The 20,255-nt window shown below is 39.4% G+C and overlaps 1 protein-coding gene across 1 annotated transcript; it reads right to left on the bottom strand.

Annotated features, from left to right (window-relative positions):
- Positions 1–7,819: 7,819 nt before the first annotated feature.
- NDUFAF4 (NADH:ubiquinone oxidoreductase complex assembly factor 4) lies at positions 7,820–13,285 on the bottom strand (the record flags this gene model as incomplete). Its single annotated transcript, XM_080700454.1, has 3 exons — positions 13,101–13,285; positions 12,619–12,722; positions 7,820–8,104 (listed from the first exon to the last, which is right to left on the bottom strand). The coding sequence occupies exons 1-3, from the start codon at positions 13,234–13,236 to the stop codon at positions 7,820–7,822; spliced, it is 525 nt and encodes a 174-aa protein (XP_080556580.1). The 5' UTR covers positions 13,237–13,285.
- Positions 13,286–20,255: the final 6,970 nt, after the last annotated feature.

A 20,255-nucleotide genomic window follows, 5' to 3' on the forward strand; every position in this document is an offset into this window, starting at 1 on the left:
GGTGGCTGAGGAGGGAGAGGAAAGGGCTGTGCCATTCTTGTGGGTATTCTGTAACACTTTGGTTTTCATTCTGAACATACAACTGTTTAATCAAGTCCTTGAAAAACATGGGCTAGAGAATATTTTATGCTAAGTGAGATTAGTCAGCCACAAAAAAAGAAGGTTCAGATGTTTTCCCTTATATGTGGAAACTAGTGAGAAATTGGGGTGCCAAGGGGACTCTAGATAAAGGAGAACCCCTAGAGATCAAGGGGGCCTAAGGGAGGGAGGCAGGTGAGGGGAGAGAGGGCTGATGAAGGAAACACTTCAAAGGACATGATGTATATATACAAAATTATCAGTGCTCATGTCAATGTTGTGCACGGGGAAGGCGTGGGAACCGAGGGGAAGCTCACCAAGTGCATGAATGTCTCTATTTCTCTGAACCTCAAGATGTATAATTACAATAGTAGTAATAATAATAACCCTATCACAGGTTAAATAAACCATTTATGCCTATCACTAGGCATAAATGGTTTGTCACATACCTGATTCCTACAGAATACCCTAGGCTTCCTCAGTGCTTTTCCGTAGAGGGTACAGGGCCATGCCTCTCATGCCCAAGATGATTTCCTTGGATCTGCAGGAATTATGTAGGTGCTGATTAAAGCTGAATGAGTGGTATTATTACTCATTTTCTCATCAGCATTTCCTGCCAAAGAAATGCCATTTCTTTCTGTGTACCAGAATCTCACCGTCCAGGCAGTCAGATGCTCACAGGGGAGTTGTTTAAACGTTTGTGCAATATCTAACAATTCTGCAGTAGTGTATTCCTGAACAGTCATAGTTTCTTGAATAAGAAGCCTCCCCCCTCCTGCTTTTAGATGTTCTGTGCCTTGCTGTTTTCTGCATTAATATTAAAAAAAAAGCCAAAGCAAATCTCATAATAGACTGAGGGGATAAGTAGGAGGTGGAGCATGTACCTGTCCTCTAGCACTTCACTCGGGTTCTTCCTTGTTTTCTCTCCCAGAGATTCCAATTCTTTGAATTCCATTTTTTAGTTTTTTTTCATACTTCTTAGTGCGAGACAAGATGGCGGAGGCATAAAGCACACATTACCCAATTCCACTTTGATCATATCAAAATCAATTCACACTTGTTTTCTAGACTAACAAACACACACACACACACACACACACACACAGAGTCAGTTGTAAGGTACAAAGCAGTAAGTTAGAGTTTCTAGCTTGGAATCCTGGTCTTCCACTTTCTCACCTAGGCTCCCACACTACAGCCTAATAGAGAGTTAGAGAGATGCAAATTTCCTTCAAGTTCTAACTCCTTAGCCAGGCATGGTGGAGGATCCCAGCGCTTGGGAGGCTGAGACAGGAGAATTGCACAGGTTCGAAGCCAGCCTCAGCTACTTAGTGAGGCTCTCAGCAACTTAGTGAGACCCTGTTTCCAAATAAAATATAAAAATAGGTCTGGGAGTATAGCCCGGAGGTAGAAAGCCCCTGGGCTACACCCCCAGTACCACACACACACACACACACACACACACACACACACATACACACAAGTTGTAACTCATTCTCTATTGTCTCTATATTCTTATCTGCAGCCAGTTGAACATTGGGGTCCAATTAGATTGCCACAGCAAGGCCATTCCCCTGAAGCCGCAAGACACCGTCCTTCCTTACAGTGTGGGATAAGTGGCATTCTGCACACAGATACTCTATACCCAGCAGTGATTCCATGGTGTACCCATACTCACTTGGAATGCTATAAGCCTTTAATGAAGGGGCCACTTCTCTCCCCCATGGAGTTAGATGGTCAACCTGGGATTTCCCCCAAGGACACTCTTTTCCCCTTGTCTATTTCCTTAAGTCTCCTTTTGCAACAACCCAATCTTCAGTGTATCAGAACTGATCCCCAAGGTGTCATGTGACCAAAGAGGCAGAAAGATCCAGGGTTGCAGAGTGCAATTTATTGGGGACTTAATAACATAAGCAGGGACCTGGCTGACAGAAAAAGCAGGTGGATCCTCCTAATTGGGGCCAGAATGTTAGGGGCTTATAAAGTGGTCAGGACAAAAATGACATCATCCAAGTCAGAATGCAGCTGGTTTATCTCAAGCTCATATCAGCGTCAAGCATATTCCTAGCGCTAGGGTTTGGTCACAAAGTTCTACATACCACTTTAATGGTTTTGTCTATTTATAGCATCCTGGGAAACTATGCAGGAAAAAACAACCAGAGTTAGGGGTGAACCCAGCAGTTATAACAATTTCAGAATGACTGTGGTCAGGTCAAGCTGTATCCATACCCTTGTTCTACTGTTGGGGCATTGACACTGTCAAAAAAAAAAAAAAATAGCCTGGGGTTTCTATGGAATTAGTGATCTAAATACTTTGAATTTAAACTATGGTTTTTGTTTTTATAGAGAGATTTTGACCAAATTCATGCTAATGCAGAAGAATGAGGTATCCAGGTAAAACAAATGGATGGACATCCCTTCTCTCAAACTGTTATATGGATTGGACTTTGTCAGGACAAGTAAGATAGAGTAGCTATCAAGAGATGAGTGGTGTCTATTTGAAGTGTATAGAACTATGATAATCCTTTATTTTCTTTTGGGGTGTGTGTGACTAAGTTTAAACCCAGAAACATTCTACCCCTGAGTTAAACTCCTGGCTCTATTTTCTTATTTTTATTTATTTATTTATTTATTATTATTATTACTATTAATTATTATTTTAAGTTTGAAACAGGGTTTTGCTAGGTTGATGAGAGTTCCACTACTTGCTGAGGCTGCTCTCAAACCTGCAGTCCTTCTGTCTCAGCCTACCAAATACTGGAATTAGAACTGTGTTCCACCATGCCCACCTTCATTATAATCCTTTCTAGTTGCTTGTTTCTTGTACATTTTCAACTTATACCCAACAGGGTATCTTTACATACAGCCCCAATCCAAGGTGCTCTGAGCCATGTCCATTCAATCTCTACACCTATACATAGATGTGCTCCCTCATACCACTACTAATTATCCCCACCTACATTTTCTTGGGACTATGGATGCTTAAAGGCATTGATTAAATATGGAAAAGAAGATGCTCATGTGAAGGTATTTATGACCCAAATAAAAACCCCAAATAAAAACCTTCTGGCATGTATAGGAACTATTCTTTTTGTGTCTGTGTGGTACTGGGGATCAACCCAGAGGCACTCTACCTCACAGCTGTACTACATCCCCAACTCCCCCTTTTCTTTTTCAGTTTTGAAATATGCTCTAAGTTACCACATGCTGTCTTTGAACCCATGATCTTTCTGTCTCAGCTTGTAAAGTACTAGAATTATAGGCATGCACTGCCTGTACCTGGCTATAGGAATTTTTCTTGAGTGATGGAATGATCCCCAAAGTTCACATGGTAGAGCTAAGATGGTTAGATCCAGCTTCCAGGTAGCCTTTGAGAACTCTTTAGTGTCATTTGTGGTTAGGATGATCACACCTCCTGGTTTTTAGAGTTCATGTGAATTGTCCTAATGTAATTGTTACCTTCTTATTCAATGTCTCAATTTGGGCAACAAATTACATGACCACATTTATTTATAGTATAACCATATTTATTGTATAACTTTACCAATCTACCCACTTTTCTTCAGTGGGTCTCTCTTCTAGGACAGCTTTTCCTTTATCTCTTCCTAGATATCAATTATCCTGCCCACTTTTTTTTTTTTTTTTTTTTTGCAGTACTAGGGATGGAAAACCTAGAGGCATTCTACCTCTGAGTTACACCCCCAGCCCTATATGCTTTTATTTTTGAAACAGGGTCTCATTGAGTTGCAAAGGGCCTAAGTAGCTGAGGCTGTCTTCTAATTGCGATCATCCCGTCTCAGCCTCCCAAATGCTGAAATTTCAAGCATGCACCACTATGTCTGGCTTCCTGCCCACCTTTTTATCTCCTTCTCTCCTCTTGTAATGGTTTGGATCTAGAACATTCAAAACTCATGTGTTGAAAGCATGGTCAAATGTGCAAAGTTCAGAGGTGGGTTTTTAGGCAATGACTGGGTCCTGAGTGCTCTGACCTCATCAATAGATTAATAAATTTATCCATTGACAGCTAAATGGATTAATGAAGAGGACCTAGATGGAGGAATGAGGTCCTTGGGGTGTGCCCCAAAGGCTTATCCTGTCCCTGGCGCCCTCTTTCTCTCTTTGCTTCCTGGCGAAGTGGCTTTCTTCTGACAAGCCTTTTGCATGTTGTCTCACTTGAGGCCCAAAGCAACAGAGCTGGTGACCATGGGTCCAATCCTCCAAAGCCATGAGCCAAAATAGATCTTTCGTCCTCTAAGTTGTTCTTGTCAGGTATTTCAGTCACAACAATGAAAAGCTGACCAACATATTTTCTGATGCTGCTAACCCCAAATCTTACCTTACAGAATTTTTTTCTCCTTCTTCACTCAAAACCCTTCAAGGCCACACTTTTATTTATCCCCTGCTCATCTTCTTTCACAATTAACTTTAGACCCAGACATTATGTCAGTCTGTATAGATGGTCAGCACACACTGGACAGTTACTGGTCAATAAAAAATTTTAAAGCATCTCCTTCCACTCAGGAGTCTCCCAAACATACTAGTCTCTCACAGCAAAAGGGGCCCATGTATCTGTATTTCCCTCAGCTCCACGGGGATTCTCATATTCAGCAAGCACAGTCAATATGGTCTTTTATGTCCCAGGCAACTTGCATGCCATCTCATGCAGCACAGGAGTTAGGAATACAAAGTTCTGAAAATAGTCTACCAGAGTTTAAATACACACTTCAACACTTCCTAAGTGCCATAGCATTTTCACTGCTATAATCTAAAAGACTAACATATAATTCAGAGAAAGGGAGATTTATTTGGTTGCAGTTTGGAGATTTTGAGCTCGGTCCATGTGAGATGGGGACCACAGATCTAGAGTAGAGCGGCAGGAAACGGAGAGGAAGAGCGCAAAAACACAAGGCTTCGCTCTGTTCTGGTCAGCATTCTTAGTTATCATCTAAAAGATTGATTTATTTAGAGGAAATACTTTTTTTTTTTTTTTTTTTTTTGGTGGTACTGGGGTTCCTGGAAGCCCTTCTACCTCCGGGCTACACTCCCAGACCTATTTTATATTTTTTTTATTTGGAAGCAGAGTCCCCTAAGCCAGGGCGCGTGGCTGGCTTCGAACCTGCGCGATCCTCCTGTCTCTGCCTCCCAAGCGCGGGGATTACAAGTGTGCGCCACCACGCCCGGCCTAGAGGAAATACCTTCTAATGTTTTCAGGTTCAGTCCATGTAAGGCTGGGATCCTTGGCTCTCAGGGCATGGCAGATGGCAGGAGGTGGAGAGAGTACATGGGCCGGGCTCTTCACATCACGGAAGTTGGAAGCAAGATAGATTTCAGGAGGAACCCAGATTTCAAGCTGCACCCCAGGGGTTCACTCCCTCCAGCCACACCCTACCTGTCCATGCCACCAGGATAAATCCATCACAATGGATTCATTCACTACTGGGATTACAACCCTCGTGGCTTAATTACAACATTAGTAAGTGATCCTTTTAGGGGACATTTTATATCTTAACTATAATGCTTTCATATCATGGAGACTGGAGACAAGAATGATCAGGGGAGGAGGGACCATATATAACCCCATGGCTGCAGCCTAGGGACCCACCTTCTCCAGGGACACTGTACCAGCTTGGGCCACAGCCCACTGCTGAGATCACAACCTGCTTCCAACATTGCCACCCATTTCCAAAATAAGGGCTAGGGGGGCATTCTATTTTCAAACCATTATGCTAAACTCTTAAGTTACTTCTGAAAATCTGTGTTCCAACTTTCACTATAAAATATATTTATTCTTATATCTATTATATAACCTAATATTTATTATGCATTTATATTAAGGCATAGTATAGTAACTGCTTTTAAAATGTTAATAACTATTATAACCTGTTTTCTAGCTGAGACCAAATCCAAATGATAAGGCTAGTTGTGGTGCTGATATCTAAACCCAGGTTTCCTGAATCTTAATTCCATGCATGTTCTGTGACACCACTATTAACCAAGTGCTCTCCTATACATAAGGAGGATAGTAGGCTGTAGAATGACATGGTAAGTTCTTTATTTTGATATCACAGAAGCCATATTTACAACTGCCTAACCACACAATTAAGATCTAAACAGAATGAATGGCTCAGAAATAGCAGTGCTAGTGATTCAAGTATCAATCTTTACAGAAAGGATGACAGTGCTGACTTACAGGAGTTTAAAAGTACAACTATACATTCACTTGAGTTCTCCCATGTTTTTTCATAATAAACCTACTGCATTGAACCACAATATAGCTCATTCACATGGTACTGCATTTGAAAACAAGCTTACAATTTCCCATCTCAGTCCATTTTTTTTTTGTTTCCACCATTACTACAAAAGCCTCATAATATCAATATCCTGAATATCTAGTATCTTCCATACCACGTCCAGAGGAAATCGTTAGGAAAAAGTGGTGTCTGTCTTCTGTTGGAAGCACACTGGCAATCCCAGTTCCCACAACCCCTACTCTCTTCATTTGTGAAATATGCTTCTTCTTGGCATAACAGAAAAATAATAAGATTTTGAAAACCTAAATCCTGGGCCTGGCTGTCATAAACTACAGAAATTTAGGTCACACGCCCAACTTAGGTATCTGTTCTCAATTATAAAAAATACTTGCTTGGTCCTTTGTAGTCTTTCAGTATTTAATTCATCTTCACAGTAACCCCATACTAAGGCATTATACTCATTTCATAGTAGACTAAATTTAGTCTCAAGGGTACACAATCTGCCCAAGATCCCACAGGTAATAACCTATTAGACTGAGCTATTCACATAATCCCACTCATGATCTTAGTAGAGACATAAGTGGTTCTCCTAAGTTTATTAATGAGGCAGACATTTCCCAATTCCCCTCCAATGATCATATTTTATGCCTCTACTTGATATTTTCCTTTTATCTTTGAACGAGCATTTAAATTAGGGGATATATTTTTTGGGGGAAATGCACATTTATTTTATATGTACATATACTCACATATACTATACACACACATCCTGGTTCTTTGATTTTACTGATTAAAATTTCTTATAAATCAAACCAAGGGATACATTATTTTTTCAAATAGATCTCAGTACTTTCTGCCTCTCTGAAAGCTTTTAGACTTACTATTTGTTTAAGCAGATTCCTAACATTTTATAAATACTAATTACTTTTTACAATTTTTAAGATACTTATTCCACACTTAAAACCAATTCAATTTTTGCCAATACTTGTCCCCAAGAATCCTAATATAAATGTATTTTCTACTGATTTCATCATCAGTCTTCTATCGATATTTGGGAAAGTTACCCTACTCTCTTTCTCTAACAAGAAAATGTCATATTAAAGAGTCAAGAAAGTTCTTAACTTCAATATCCGAAACAAAGAATGTACTAAACACTTAAACTGGAAGGTAAAACTTTGTTAAATGTGGGATTCAGGTAACATTACTAAGATAAAAGGTGGTATGATATGCATAATACACTGTCCTTCATTTATAGAGGTGCTGATTAGTCATGCTGACATATGCAAAAGAACTACATCTAAACCAAATTAACTTGAAAGAAAACAAAAACATTCCACGAGCAACCCTGAGGAATCAACAGAGCTCAATAAATAGTATGCTCTCAAAGCAGGGAGCATTAAACATTTAGTAATTTGCATAAATTAATATGGGAGGAAATAAAGAGGACACAGGAATGGGAAGCACACAAAGGACTAGTAATTTCATGATTTTCTTCATTTTGACTGTATTGCCTTCTTATTTTCAGAAGGAAAGACTTTGACTTCAAAAGTAACAAAATACTTGAGAAGAGAATTTACATCTTTCAGTTCTAAATGGTACTCTTGTGCTATTTTTTCAGCAGTCCATGTTTCTGGATGAAGTTTATGATTATTAAGAAGTGTTAATGCTTCTACAATGGAAATTTTGCCTTTGGGAATGTTGTCAATGTTCATCATATCAAAGTGGTCTTTTGGCAATCTGAATTCCTTTGTCCCTGGCTGTGTTTCAGCATCTTTTACCTAGTATTAAAAAAGAAAAGAAAAAAAGGATTTTAGTACAAGAAAAGATTTCTCATCTTCTTTCATGCTTCTCAGTTCTACACTCTCTTCAAATAAATACTACACATGCTTCCCCAAACAACATTTTCTCATTATAATGCACCACAGTTTAATACAGTACTCTTTTTGCCATAGTGCCTGTTCATAACTACAGCTCCATCATCACTAAGAAATTTAGGTAGCTTTAGAAAATAATAATTGAATGTACACTATTCATTCACCCCATTATTCATATGTAGGTGAATCTGAAAATCTGAAATCCAAAATGCTCTAAAAATTCAAAACTTTCTGAGTACCAACATAACCCCAGAAGTGGAAATTCCACACCTGACTCCCTGCGATAGGTCAGTCAAAGCACAGGTACACTATAAACATTGTAAAAAATTACCTTCAAGCTATGTGTATATGGTATATATGAAGCAATTAATGAATTTTAGACATGGGTCCTATCCTCAAGATATCTCATTATGCAAAAGCAAATACCCACAAATTTAAAAAAAAACAGTTCAGGTGCCAAACATTTCAGAAAAGGGATTATCAAACTGTATATTAAAAGAACATGAATGATTAAAAACTGTACCTGCTTTAGAAATTCTTCTAAAGACTGATACTAACAGTTTACTTGATAGTTTACATTCTATTTTCTAGTTTTGCATTTTATATTCAATGCCTCCAAGCTCAAATTCAAATATTGTTAAAGATCTCACTTCTTCTTCTAAGATAAACAAATAAAGCAATTTATACACACTCATCTTTCTCTCTGTCCCATCCAAGCTTAATCCTCGCATTTGTGTTCTGTATTCCATGCTTATTATCGAATCCTTCCAATCAGTCCCTCTTCTTTTCAATCACATCCTGCCTATTGTTATGCCTTGGTCGACATATAAAAATGCTGTAGTCACTACCTTTTTAGAACTTCCACCAAATCTAAAACCGATATCTCCTTTATGACCAATTTCCTTCTCTTTAGTTAAGATTTAAAAGGCATATTTACTACCTTTCATTATCTGAGTTACTTAATTAAGGTACTCTTTAGGTCTTTTTTTGAATTCTTACAACATCTCACTGCATCTGACACTGCTGACCACTTCAGCGTACTTTTAACTATCTCCCTCCACCTCCAATCTCCATGGCTTCCCCACTGTTCATTCTTCATGGCCCTTTTATTGGCAGACCCTTAAATGACAATAGGTCACAAGTTCTACAAGGTTCTCTTTTAACTACAAATATTCTCTCAAAAGAATCCCACAGACTTCCCTACCTTCCATTACTGCCTATGTATTAATGATTTCCAAATCTGTGATCTTAAGACAATACCTTTTTTCTAACTTCCAATACAAATCTCAAAATACCTAATGGATATCTCCATTCATTCATTTATTTTTGCAGTGCTGGGGATTGAATCCAGGGGCATTCTACCTCCGAACTATACTTCCAGCCCTATTTTTTATTCTTTATTTTGAAACAGGGTCTCACTATGTTGTGAAGGGCCTCAACTATGTAGCTGAGTCTGGCCAGGAACCTGCAATCCTCCTGTCTCAGCCTCTCAAGTACTGAGATTACAAGCATGCACCACCACCTCCAGCTTGGCATCTGTATTTAGATAATGAACTTACACTTCAAATTTAGTAAGTCTAAAATTGAACCTACTACCAGTTCTATTCTCTCCCATATTCCACACCCTAAGCAGGATTATATCTGACACATCCCTCCCCTAACTCATTACATTCAATCTATGACAAAATCTCATTGATAATGGTGACTCCTGAGCCTCTCTGGATCCCATTCCTTTCTCCTCCTTCATCACTAAAGTACCCTATTCCATAACAATATAATTGGCAGGAACTACAGCAAACATCTCCTAGTTGGTCTCCTGTAACTGGATAAAATGTACTTTGTTCCTTCTCAGCCCACTCTCAAATATGACACTATTTTTTGGGCGTGGGATAGACAGTACTGGCGATTGAACTCACTGGCATTCTATCTCCAAGCTACATCAGCAGCCCTTTTTACATTTATTCTGAAACAGAGTCTTGCCAGGCTGCTAAAGACCTAGCTAAGTTACCAAGGCTGACTCTGAACCTGCCTTAAGCCTCTCAAGCACTAGGATTATAGGCATGAGTTACCACACCTGGTATCTGATACTTTTTTTGACATGGTACTCAATGACTTCCCATAATTCTCAGGATAAACCCAAAATTTCTTAGCAAGACAAATAAGTACAACATAATAAAAGAATTGAATACTAGGAAGGTAGATCAAACTATACTTCTACACAGATATGATATCTTTAGAAAAATAAGAATGTCAACTATAAAACCTGCCTACTAGAAATAAAAACCTAACAATGTAGATAGCTACAATATAAAAACCACTCACTTTCTGCTATATTAACAATAAATAATTTAGAAACTTCGGGTGAAAGAATCTTCTCACTTATAATTTCCTTCTATCCCTCAAAGACTCAGTAATTAAAAGGTGCTAATCCTTCTTCAATTAATCTAAAAATTCCAATTATACTCAAAATCCAACAAGGACTTATTAAATATCAAGGTATAATATAAAGCTCTAATAATTCAGTAGTATGGTTCTAGTATAAAATAAAAATAGAACTGATGAATCCATATATAAACAGACAAGTATGTATATGTATAGCAGCATTTTTAAAATAAATTAGAAAAGGTCTGGATTCTTCAGTAAGTTATATTTAGACAACTGCCCATCCATTTGAAGAGGTTACACTGGTATTTTCTACACACTGAACACTTTATTTAATGCCAAATATTTTATATAAAAGTCATACACTTTTATAATTACAGAGACATCCCAGCCTTTCTATGTCTTAAAGGACAAAAAAGACTGATATTGCACAGAATTCAGTCAGCAATAAAGAAAGAAGTGAAGCCAGGGTAAAGACTTTTTTTTTTTTTTTGGTGGACTAGAGGTGGAACCCAGAGGCTTTCTACCTCCAGGATATACTCCCAGACCTATTTTATATTTTATTTGGAAACAGGGTCTCACTAAGTTGCTGAGAGCCTCACTAAGTAGCTGAGGCTGGCTTGGAACCTATGTGATCCTCCTGTCTCAGCCTCCCAAGCGCGGGGATTACAAGCGTGAGCCACCACGCCCGGCTCAGGGCAAAGACTTTAAACAAGCAGTTCAATTTTGCATTATTGCTCTCCCTAGAAAGTCATTTTATACTTTCCCTAATATCTTTCATGAAATTTTAATACTATTGTGTATTTATGTACTACATCAGTGTCTTATACATTAAACCATTAAAGTTTTTTTTTCCACACACCCAAGTTCCAATTTCCAAATGCATGATTTAGCATAACATAACAGAAGCAATATTTGGTGGTATTAGTATCAGTTTAAGAACAAACAACATGGACATCAATCCTTACACCTTTTTTGTAGGCATTTGGTGATAACTGAACCTTATAATTACTATCACTTGCAGTTTGCAAATCTTATTTCTTCTCTAAAGATTATATAAATCGCTATATTTGTATAGTCTACTGCCTACCTACAAAACTCCATACAATAAAAATGAAAAAAAAAAAAAATCAGGGAGTTGTAGGTACTTCCTTGTCCTCTCGCCAAACTCCTCCCTACTTAGAACCTTCCCTGAAAAAAATCCAATTCATCCTTTAGGGCTAAGCTTAAATGTCACTTCCTGAGGCCATTCTTCATCCTCCAATTTCAGAAAGATCCCACTGAGACATTTAATGCCTGTGTCCTTCACAATATCATAAGCCTTATGAAAGCAAGAACCCAGTCTGTTTTGTTCACCACTATATATAATGCATTTGTGCCTGGCATTTGAATACTTTATGGTCTTACGTATGGCATAGGGACATATGCACACATACTATATGGACTTCCATTTCCTATTCCTAATCTTACATATCCTATTTGAACACATCATTAAAAACACGGAAAAAAAATCTGATAAACCCAACACCAAAGGGGTTCCTAAGATTAGAACATAACTCACAGGAGAGTAAGAAAGTAGTATTAATGTTCTCCTTTTGTCACTCAAATGACAGCTACTAGAAGTACTTTACCAAACCTCACAAATTCTGTGGAATATAAGAAAGATCTATTAGTGAGACCCTGTTTCAAAATAAAAAATTAAAAGAACTTGGGGTGTAGTTCAGAGGTAGAATGCCTCTGGGTTCAATCCCTAGTACACAGACACACACATAAATATAATTTACTCAGATGCATTCAGTCAGTACTCTCACAAGTCTAAGAATCCTGGTAAATATTCAACAAGCCAAGGCGTATGTGCCTTGCCTCAACCACTGAGCTTCAGCTCTGCCAGAGCCTGCTCTGGCCACAGCCACACTGTTATCTTCACATCAGCAGAGCACGCACTCTTTTTACTACTTGCCACACTGACCTTGGTCATATCTCCTGGAGCCCTCAAATAAGTAAATACTTATTTACTTAATTAAAAAACACGTTACCTGCAGAGAAGATAAAGGATCTCTGGAATCCACATATACATCTTTGAGCAATGACAGCAGCTTGTTATCTTTTCTAGTTATTTCTCCCTTAATTTCTGGATAGTCTAAGGAAAGGACAAAAAAAAAAAAAAAAAAAAGGCCACAACATTAGAAACAGAAAAACTTCCTCTAAGCTCTTAAACACTTAAGAGGTCACTCAATTTTTTAAAATAAACAATCATTCGGACAGTTAGGAGAAAAGTTTAAGTGAATATCAATATGCTAGGTCAGGCTTGGCGTTCTTCCTTTTAAGAAGACACCTGGAGAAAACTTGGGCTGCACAAGATCCCGCGGACCCTGAGCTGGTAACACGTGCAGGGCTGAAGACCGCCGCGGCGGAGGCCCCGCCGTCCCCAGCGGGCCGCGCTGGAGCGAGGCGGGACCGGCGCGGCGCGGGGCGAGCGCAAGGTCAGGGCGGGCTGGGCGGGCGCCGCGCCACTCACCGCGCATCTGCTCCCGCAGCAGGCTGCTGGTGGAAGGGTGCTTGGGAGCCATGGATGGCTTCATCTTGCTAATTTCCCGTTCTGCGCGGTTCTCTAGGTTGAAGTTCCTGAACGCGCGAGTCACCCAAGCACCCATCTCTTCATAGCATGTTGCCCTCCGCTTCGCGAAGCACGTGGGAAAACACCGGCGCGGTGACCTCTGCGCGCTCGGAGCATGCGCACGTCTGGGGTCACGCCGGACGCGCGTCGGGAAACAGGCGCTGGATGGCGCATGTTGCCCCCTGGCGGTCAGGAGGCCACGCAACGCGTCGCGGTCTGGATAACATCTCAGGCGCTTTTTTCCGGGGCGGGGCTTACGCTCGGGGCGGGGATTAGGGTTGGAACAGAATTTAGGCTCGGGGCGGGGCTTATTCTTGGGGCGGGGCTTGAGCTCAGGGCGGGGCTTAGGCGCGGAGCGCGCCGCGGTTTTTCCGTCTCGGGCCCGGGGTGTCCCAGAGAACCTGAGCGACGCTCCCAGGCCCTGCACCCCAAACCTCTAAGTTAACTCTTCTGGAGAGGGTTTGACTTGGCTAAAGCTACCCACGTGATACCGAGATCGAAAGGAAATGATGAAGATAGTCTTTTCTCAGGTCGATGCCGAGGTCAGAAGAGGTGCTGCAATCACCCTTTTTTGCTTTGTGTAAGGAAAATTCTCTAGGAATAGTTGTTCTCTGCTGCTCTGTTATCTCAGCTTCTGTATTTCGCAGTTCCCTTTCCGGATGTCTTCCTAGCCACGGTCCTTTTTTTTTTTTTCCCATGATCTTTATTTAACATCCCGTTCTCATAATTCATTTGACCTAAAGTTACTACCATTAGTTATGCTGCTTCCCTTTCTTTTTTCTCCATTTTTATTACTAACTTGATTTACTGCTCCATACTATGAAATAAGCACTGAGCCAATCACCCTGTCATTCCCTCCCTACACTATTTCTCGGCTCTGCTGCCTAAAACTGGCACTTTAGCGTAACTTACTGAAAGCACTTTTGGAAAAAACAAACATACCCACGTCTCCTCTTCACCCCATTTCTGAATGGGGTTTTCTGATGCTGCTTTTATTTTAGATTTTTCAGAAATATTGTGATTAATCCATAGTAGAAGAAATCCACGAGAAGGAAGTAGTTTCCGAAGTGGCTGCAAAGATCTGCTTTTAATGTTCTCAACAATGCTTAGTGGAATGAAACAGATAAGTTTTTTTTTTTTTTTAAAACTGATTTAGGGAAAGAATAGATGCAAGAATAATCGAAACAAAGTAATAAAAAATTGAAGGGACATTTTCACTTAAAGAAAACTAATGTTATTAAATATAATGCTTAATTATACTGAAAGATAAGGGAGGTTTGAAAAACGCAGCAGTGAAGGACCGGGTAAGCAGGTCACAGGCCACCTCTTTCTGTCATACTGAAAGCCCTACAAGGAGCATAGCATCCATCCTTGATGATCAGAAAACCTAAAGTAGACACTAGGATTGGGCTTTGGAATTTACAGAAGGTAAAACCAGTGTTCTTTCTCAGAGTTATTAGAGAAGTTATCCTGAAGGTGGCAGGCTGCTCCAAGATTTCTGTCTGAGACTGTCAAGCATGCTCCAAATTCAGCGCTTCTCAATGGATTTTTATGGGTGCTAAGAAGTTTTCATCTCCTTCATTATGTGCTTTAATAACTGTGGTAGAAATTCCACTTACTCTCTATTAAAATATTGTAGGAGTGAAATCTTTTTTTTTTTTTTTTTTTTTGGTGGTGGTACTGGGGTTCCTGGAAGCCCTTCTACCTCTGGGCTACACTCCCAGACCAATTTTTACATTTTTATTTGGAAACAGGGTCTCATAAACCAGCGCGCGCGGCTAGCTTCGAACCTGCGCGATCCTCCTGTCTCTGCCTCCCAAGCGCGGGGATTACAAGCGTGCGCCACCACGCCCGGCAAGAGTGAAAATCTTATTCTCATAGAAACTCCACCAAACTTCTCACAGCATAAAAAAAAAAAGAGAGACAGAAATTATAGTAAGTGCCAACTGCAATGGAGATTACAAAAAATGAAAGAATTCCTTGAATTCCCCACATTCAGTTAGAGATTGGATTCAACATTTAAGTAGCATCCAACATGAGCTGGCTGCTTTACCTGGTCCTGGCTTGGAGCTATTCAAATTGCAAAACAGAAGGAAGACTTATACTACCAAAAGCACGCAATTGCATTTCACCGTTTGGGAATTATCCTGGAACTAAAACTTGAATCATAATGCCTCATTCCAGCTCTTATTGTTAAAACATAAATTAACGGGAAGGCTGAACTCAAGAACCCCCTTGGGCTTATGCTAAAGTGTTGAAATCATGTCCCCAAGGAAAGTATAGCTAGGATGCTGCTTTTATCTCAGTGGAGTGTTATGATAGTTGTTTGTGGCTGAGTACCTTACGATACAATGAAATGAACTCAGGATCTTGCCAGTACACTAAAATATAAATTTTCGAGGTCAAGATTTTTTGTCTATTTTGTTTCCTGATGTAGCCCACACATCGACCAATGTTAGGAACAATAGGCACTAAACAAATGAAAATGTCAAATGATGAAAAGACAGTTAGGACCCCTTAGCTGGAGTCCAGGCCCTGAACAGGTTGTCTTGTGATTGAACGTCACCCCGCTGCCATAGTGAGCCTTTGTGTGAGTTACATAATCTGTTTGGACCCCCTTTCCTCACCTTATGATTGGGGTGGTACTAATTGCCTAATAGATTTTACCCAGAGTAAACATTTAAATGTCTAACTAGTCCTGCTCAATTCAGAATATAATGACCAATATTTGCATTGTTTCCCATTTTCCAGAGGAATAAGGAGAAGTTTAAAGAACAAAAGATAAACTGAAGCTTTAGTGCATAGGTGAATGAAAGGGATAAAATAACTATATAAAACTTAAGGAAGATTCATTCTTCATGTAGTTAATAAAAATAGATTTTCTAAACTTGATTTAATAGCTGATTAGCATGTTCTGCACATGTGGTGGCAATTATTGGGTTCATTAAAGCTGGAATATAGAATATTTGCCTTTGCTTGGCATAAGCCACACTAATAAGTCTCTAGCAAGTCTCCTCTGCCTCCCCCTAACCTCTTCAATCTTTCCTTCTGCCTAGATTCTTACCATCACACAGGTCTTCCTTTGAACAAATTCAGTAGCATTCTGTGTTCTTCAAATGATTGCAGATGCTAAACCCAGGACTCAAGGAGCCCAGGACAGACACCAAAAGTTTCACTGAGTAAAGTCCAACCACTAGTGGGCAGCACCACATGTTTATGAAGGAATGACATGCTGGCAGAGGTATTAGTGTTCAGAAAGAACTTCTCCAGGGCCTGGACTCCAGCTTAGACACCAAGGAATTTGTGAAAATACAATTCCAGTAGTTTGCAAAGTTTCCAAGCTTTGCCAGTTTTATAGTGTTGCAGTGTTGTATGCTTGTGAAACCTAGAATAGTGGAGGAAACCCCAAACAAAAACAAATCATGCTTTGTGCAGATCCAGTACTCAAGCTGAGTCACTAGGTCTCACAGGTCAGATGTTCAACCAACCATTATGCCCAGATGCCTGCTCTTTGGTTTCCATACTCATGAATTTGACCATTGTATTAGTTTCCCATTGCTGCTAACAAATCATCATAGAACAACTTAAAATAATTTAGTATCTTGTAGTTATAGAGGTCAGAAGTACAAAATAGGTCTAAGATAAAATCAAGGTGTTGGCAGAGTTGTCTTCCTTCTGGAAACTCTAGAGGAGAGTTCCTTGCCTTGCTTTTTTCTGCTTTAAGAAGCTTCCTGTATCTTGGCAGGCATCATTTCATCACTTCAATGTCGCATAACCTCTTCTGACTATAACTCTCTCGCCTTCTTCCCTCTCTTTTAATGCACTTATGATTGCATTGGGCCCATCTGAATGATCCAGATAACCTCTTCATCTTGAGAGCCTTTGTTTAGTCACATGTGCAAGAATTTCTTGCTTGTATCGGCAATGCTTTCACGGGTTCATCTTTAGGAAGCCATTGCTTTTTTTCGACCACAGTCATTTATCTATCAGTGTAACTATGACCAATTTAGTGAAACAAAAGGACAGGATGGTGGACAGATTGCCTGATGTGCTTCATTCAGCCCATTGAACTTAGGCAGGTTCCAGTAAAACTACCTAATCATTGAGAGAGTAAAATCATCTGACCTTACTTTGCCATACTTTGTCAATTCTGTATACAGCAGAGAGCCAACTTTTAGGGTCTTGCCCTCTCACTTCCTCTGGAGCGTTTGTATCTGTCGATGATCAAGAGTATGAATTATTCCCCGCATAGAACAGCATGACTGTTTTCCCTAATTATGGCATCTTAGGGACACCAGAGGTCTAACACTTTTCTTTCTTTACTCTTCTTTTCATCCTATTATTTCCCTCCCATCTCATCCACTATTCCTTTTCTTTGCATTAAAATGTTTCTCCTCTTCTTGTGTCACCTTTAAGAGGCTCCTCCTGGGAAAAGCATGCCCTATGTGGGAAAGTTTATCACTTTTCTGGACTTTTGAGTTAGAAAAAGCTGTCTGAAGAGGAGAATGGAGGAAAAAGTAAAGGCAAAACATTTTTGAAGAAATGAGATATATGAGAGAAGAAAAGACAGGAACAAAAACACTAAGACAGAGGCAGAAAAGGTGTCAGCATTCCTCCATGTGGTTAAGGACAATCATCACTCAGCTCTTCTTTCTGCATCTTCTGTTCTCTTGATTTGATTTGTACAAATTGTTTGGTGGTGAACAGCTTTTTTCCCTCAGAAAAACTTTTATTAAGACCTAAAATAAGAAGCCTCCTTGTTTCTTATAAGGTGCATGCTTATAATCAGCAAGCATGGCAATAAAATCCTTACCATAAATGTGTAAAGCAAAATTAAAAAGATGTTTGCTAATATTCTCTTTAATGTGTGTGTTTTTAAAATAATGACAAAAACACAATTCCATAAAGTCCAGTTACAGGAAAGCAAAATAGTTCTTTTTGAACAAAAATATCATGATCTAAGTGAACAGCTTTGAAAGAAATACATATTGAAATTTGTAGACGGAAGCTAAAGCAGTAATTGAAAAATGCTTGTGTGTCTGTGTATATGTATTAAAAACTAGAAAGGTAAAAGATAAGTGAATTTGAACTAAGCATCAAGTCAAAAACAAAAAAATCAAAACAAATCCCTCCAAATTTAAAGGACAAAAGGTAAAGCATAAATGCACAAAAAGAAAACAAACCCAGTTTGTTCTTTAAAACTACAAAATCTCACAAATCTCAGTTCAGAGAAAGGAACAAGAAACTTTGGGAATTGCTTATGAAAAAAAAATATGATGACGATGGTGAGGATGTGGAGAAGTAGGAACTCTGATACATTGTTGGTGGGATTGCAAATTAGTGCAACCACTTTGGAGAACAGTATGAGGGATCCTCAGAAGAATGGGAGGGAACCTACCATATGATCCAAACTACCAAAGGAACACATGCGTACCTATATTCATAGCCCACAATTCACAATTGCCAAACTGTAGAACCAGCCCAAATGTCCATCAACAAATGAATGGATTACAAAACTAAGGGATATGTAAACAATGGAATTTCAGCCATAAAGAAGAACAAAATTATGCCATTTGCAGGGAAATGGATGGAACTGGAGAACATTATGCTAAGTGAGATTAGTCAGCCACAAAAAAGTAAAAAATCAGATGCTCTCCCTAATATGTGGAAGCTAAGGAGAAAATGAATCATAGCAGGAACTCTAGAAGAAGTAGGAGAGACCACAGATGAGCAAATAAGGAAGCATAACTACAGGGTGATGGTAGGGGGGAAGAGGGAAATTCCCTAATGTATATGATGTACATCCACTAACATATCAAAGTCAATCACTAAGCCAAATATGAGGAGGGAAGGAGGAATGGGGGGATTGGGGAAGGGCTAAATGAGTGATGTGTGCATGTATGCCTCTATTATCTTGTACCCCATTAAGATGTATGACTATAATGCACCAGTAAAAATAAATAAAAATAAAAATATGATCATAAATGTTACAGTGAAATATGTTACGGTGTGGGAATGTTATGGTTTTGGGGAAACGGTGCCCGGGACCCCTGTTAGGGTCCTGGACACAATTTCCCTCAAACCACAACAAAACCCAAAAAAACAGAAAAACAGAAAAACCGCAGGTTCTTGTCCTAAGCTAAGGGTAAAAATATGTTAGCCAAGACTCTTGCTGAAAATTTAAAGAAATTTATTAAAAAGATCGAAATACAAAAGACAGTTAAAAAATGTTTTTAACAAGATCAGAAGGTCAAAAATGTTTTGCCTTTACTTTTTCCTCCCCATGCTATTCAGAAATGGCATGGGGAGGGCGATTCGAGGAAATACACCCAAGAGACACACATGGGCCGGATTTTTTTTTATACCTAGGACCTCCATCTTGTTTATGTAATTCTGACATAGTAAACGTTCCTGTAAGGTTCCTTCCCCAGCAAGGTGTGGCAAGGTGTCTCCTTTCACAAGATCAGAAGGTCTATCCTAGCTAGATTATTATGTAGATCTGTCTTTAGAAAGAGGAAGCCCTAGCTCCCCTTTCCTATTGATTTGCTAATTACTTTTATCTAAGTTAATATAAGTTTCAATAGCTGTTTGCTTCCTGACCAAAGCCAAGCCTTTCTCTCTCCAGTGCCAAGACATCCTGCTGCCTCGGCATCTATGTGTTGAGACCCCACTCCACATAGTTAATTGGCAAAAAAGCCCCGAGAAGGAGGTATCGTCTCTGGCCAAAGTACCCCCCACTTTTAGATACCCTTCACTATTATTCCTTTTAACTTTCTACACGAATTGCTCCAGTGATGTGAAATCAGGACTATAAAAAGAAACTGAGTCCGTGGAAATAAACTCTCTAATAATTTGTCTAAACGTCCTTGGCTTTGCTCAATAGTAATGAAAAAACTGGCCAGAACTCAGATGCTGTGATAAACATTCCAGCTGCAGCAATCACTAGGTTAAGCCATTAACTCCAGTAACCGGTAGCTCAGTTCAAGGTAACTTTTTATCCTTGAAATCCTGCCTAGAGACAGAGAAGATAAAACCTTGTGTGTGACCTTAAAGCAA

Source organism: Muscardinus avellanarius (genome assembly GCF_963383645.1).
Source record: "Muscardinus avellanarius genome assembly, chromosome: 8".
NCBI lineage: Eukaryota > Metazoa > Chordata > Mammalia > Rodentia > Gliridae > Muscardinus > Muscardinus avellanarius.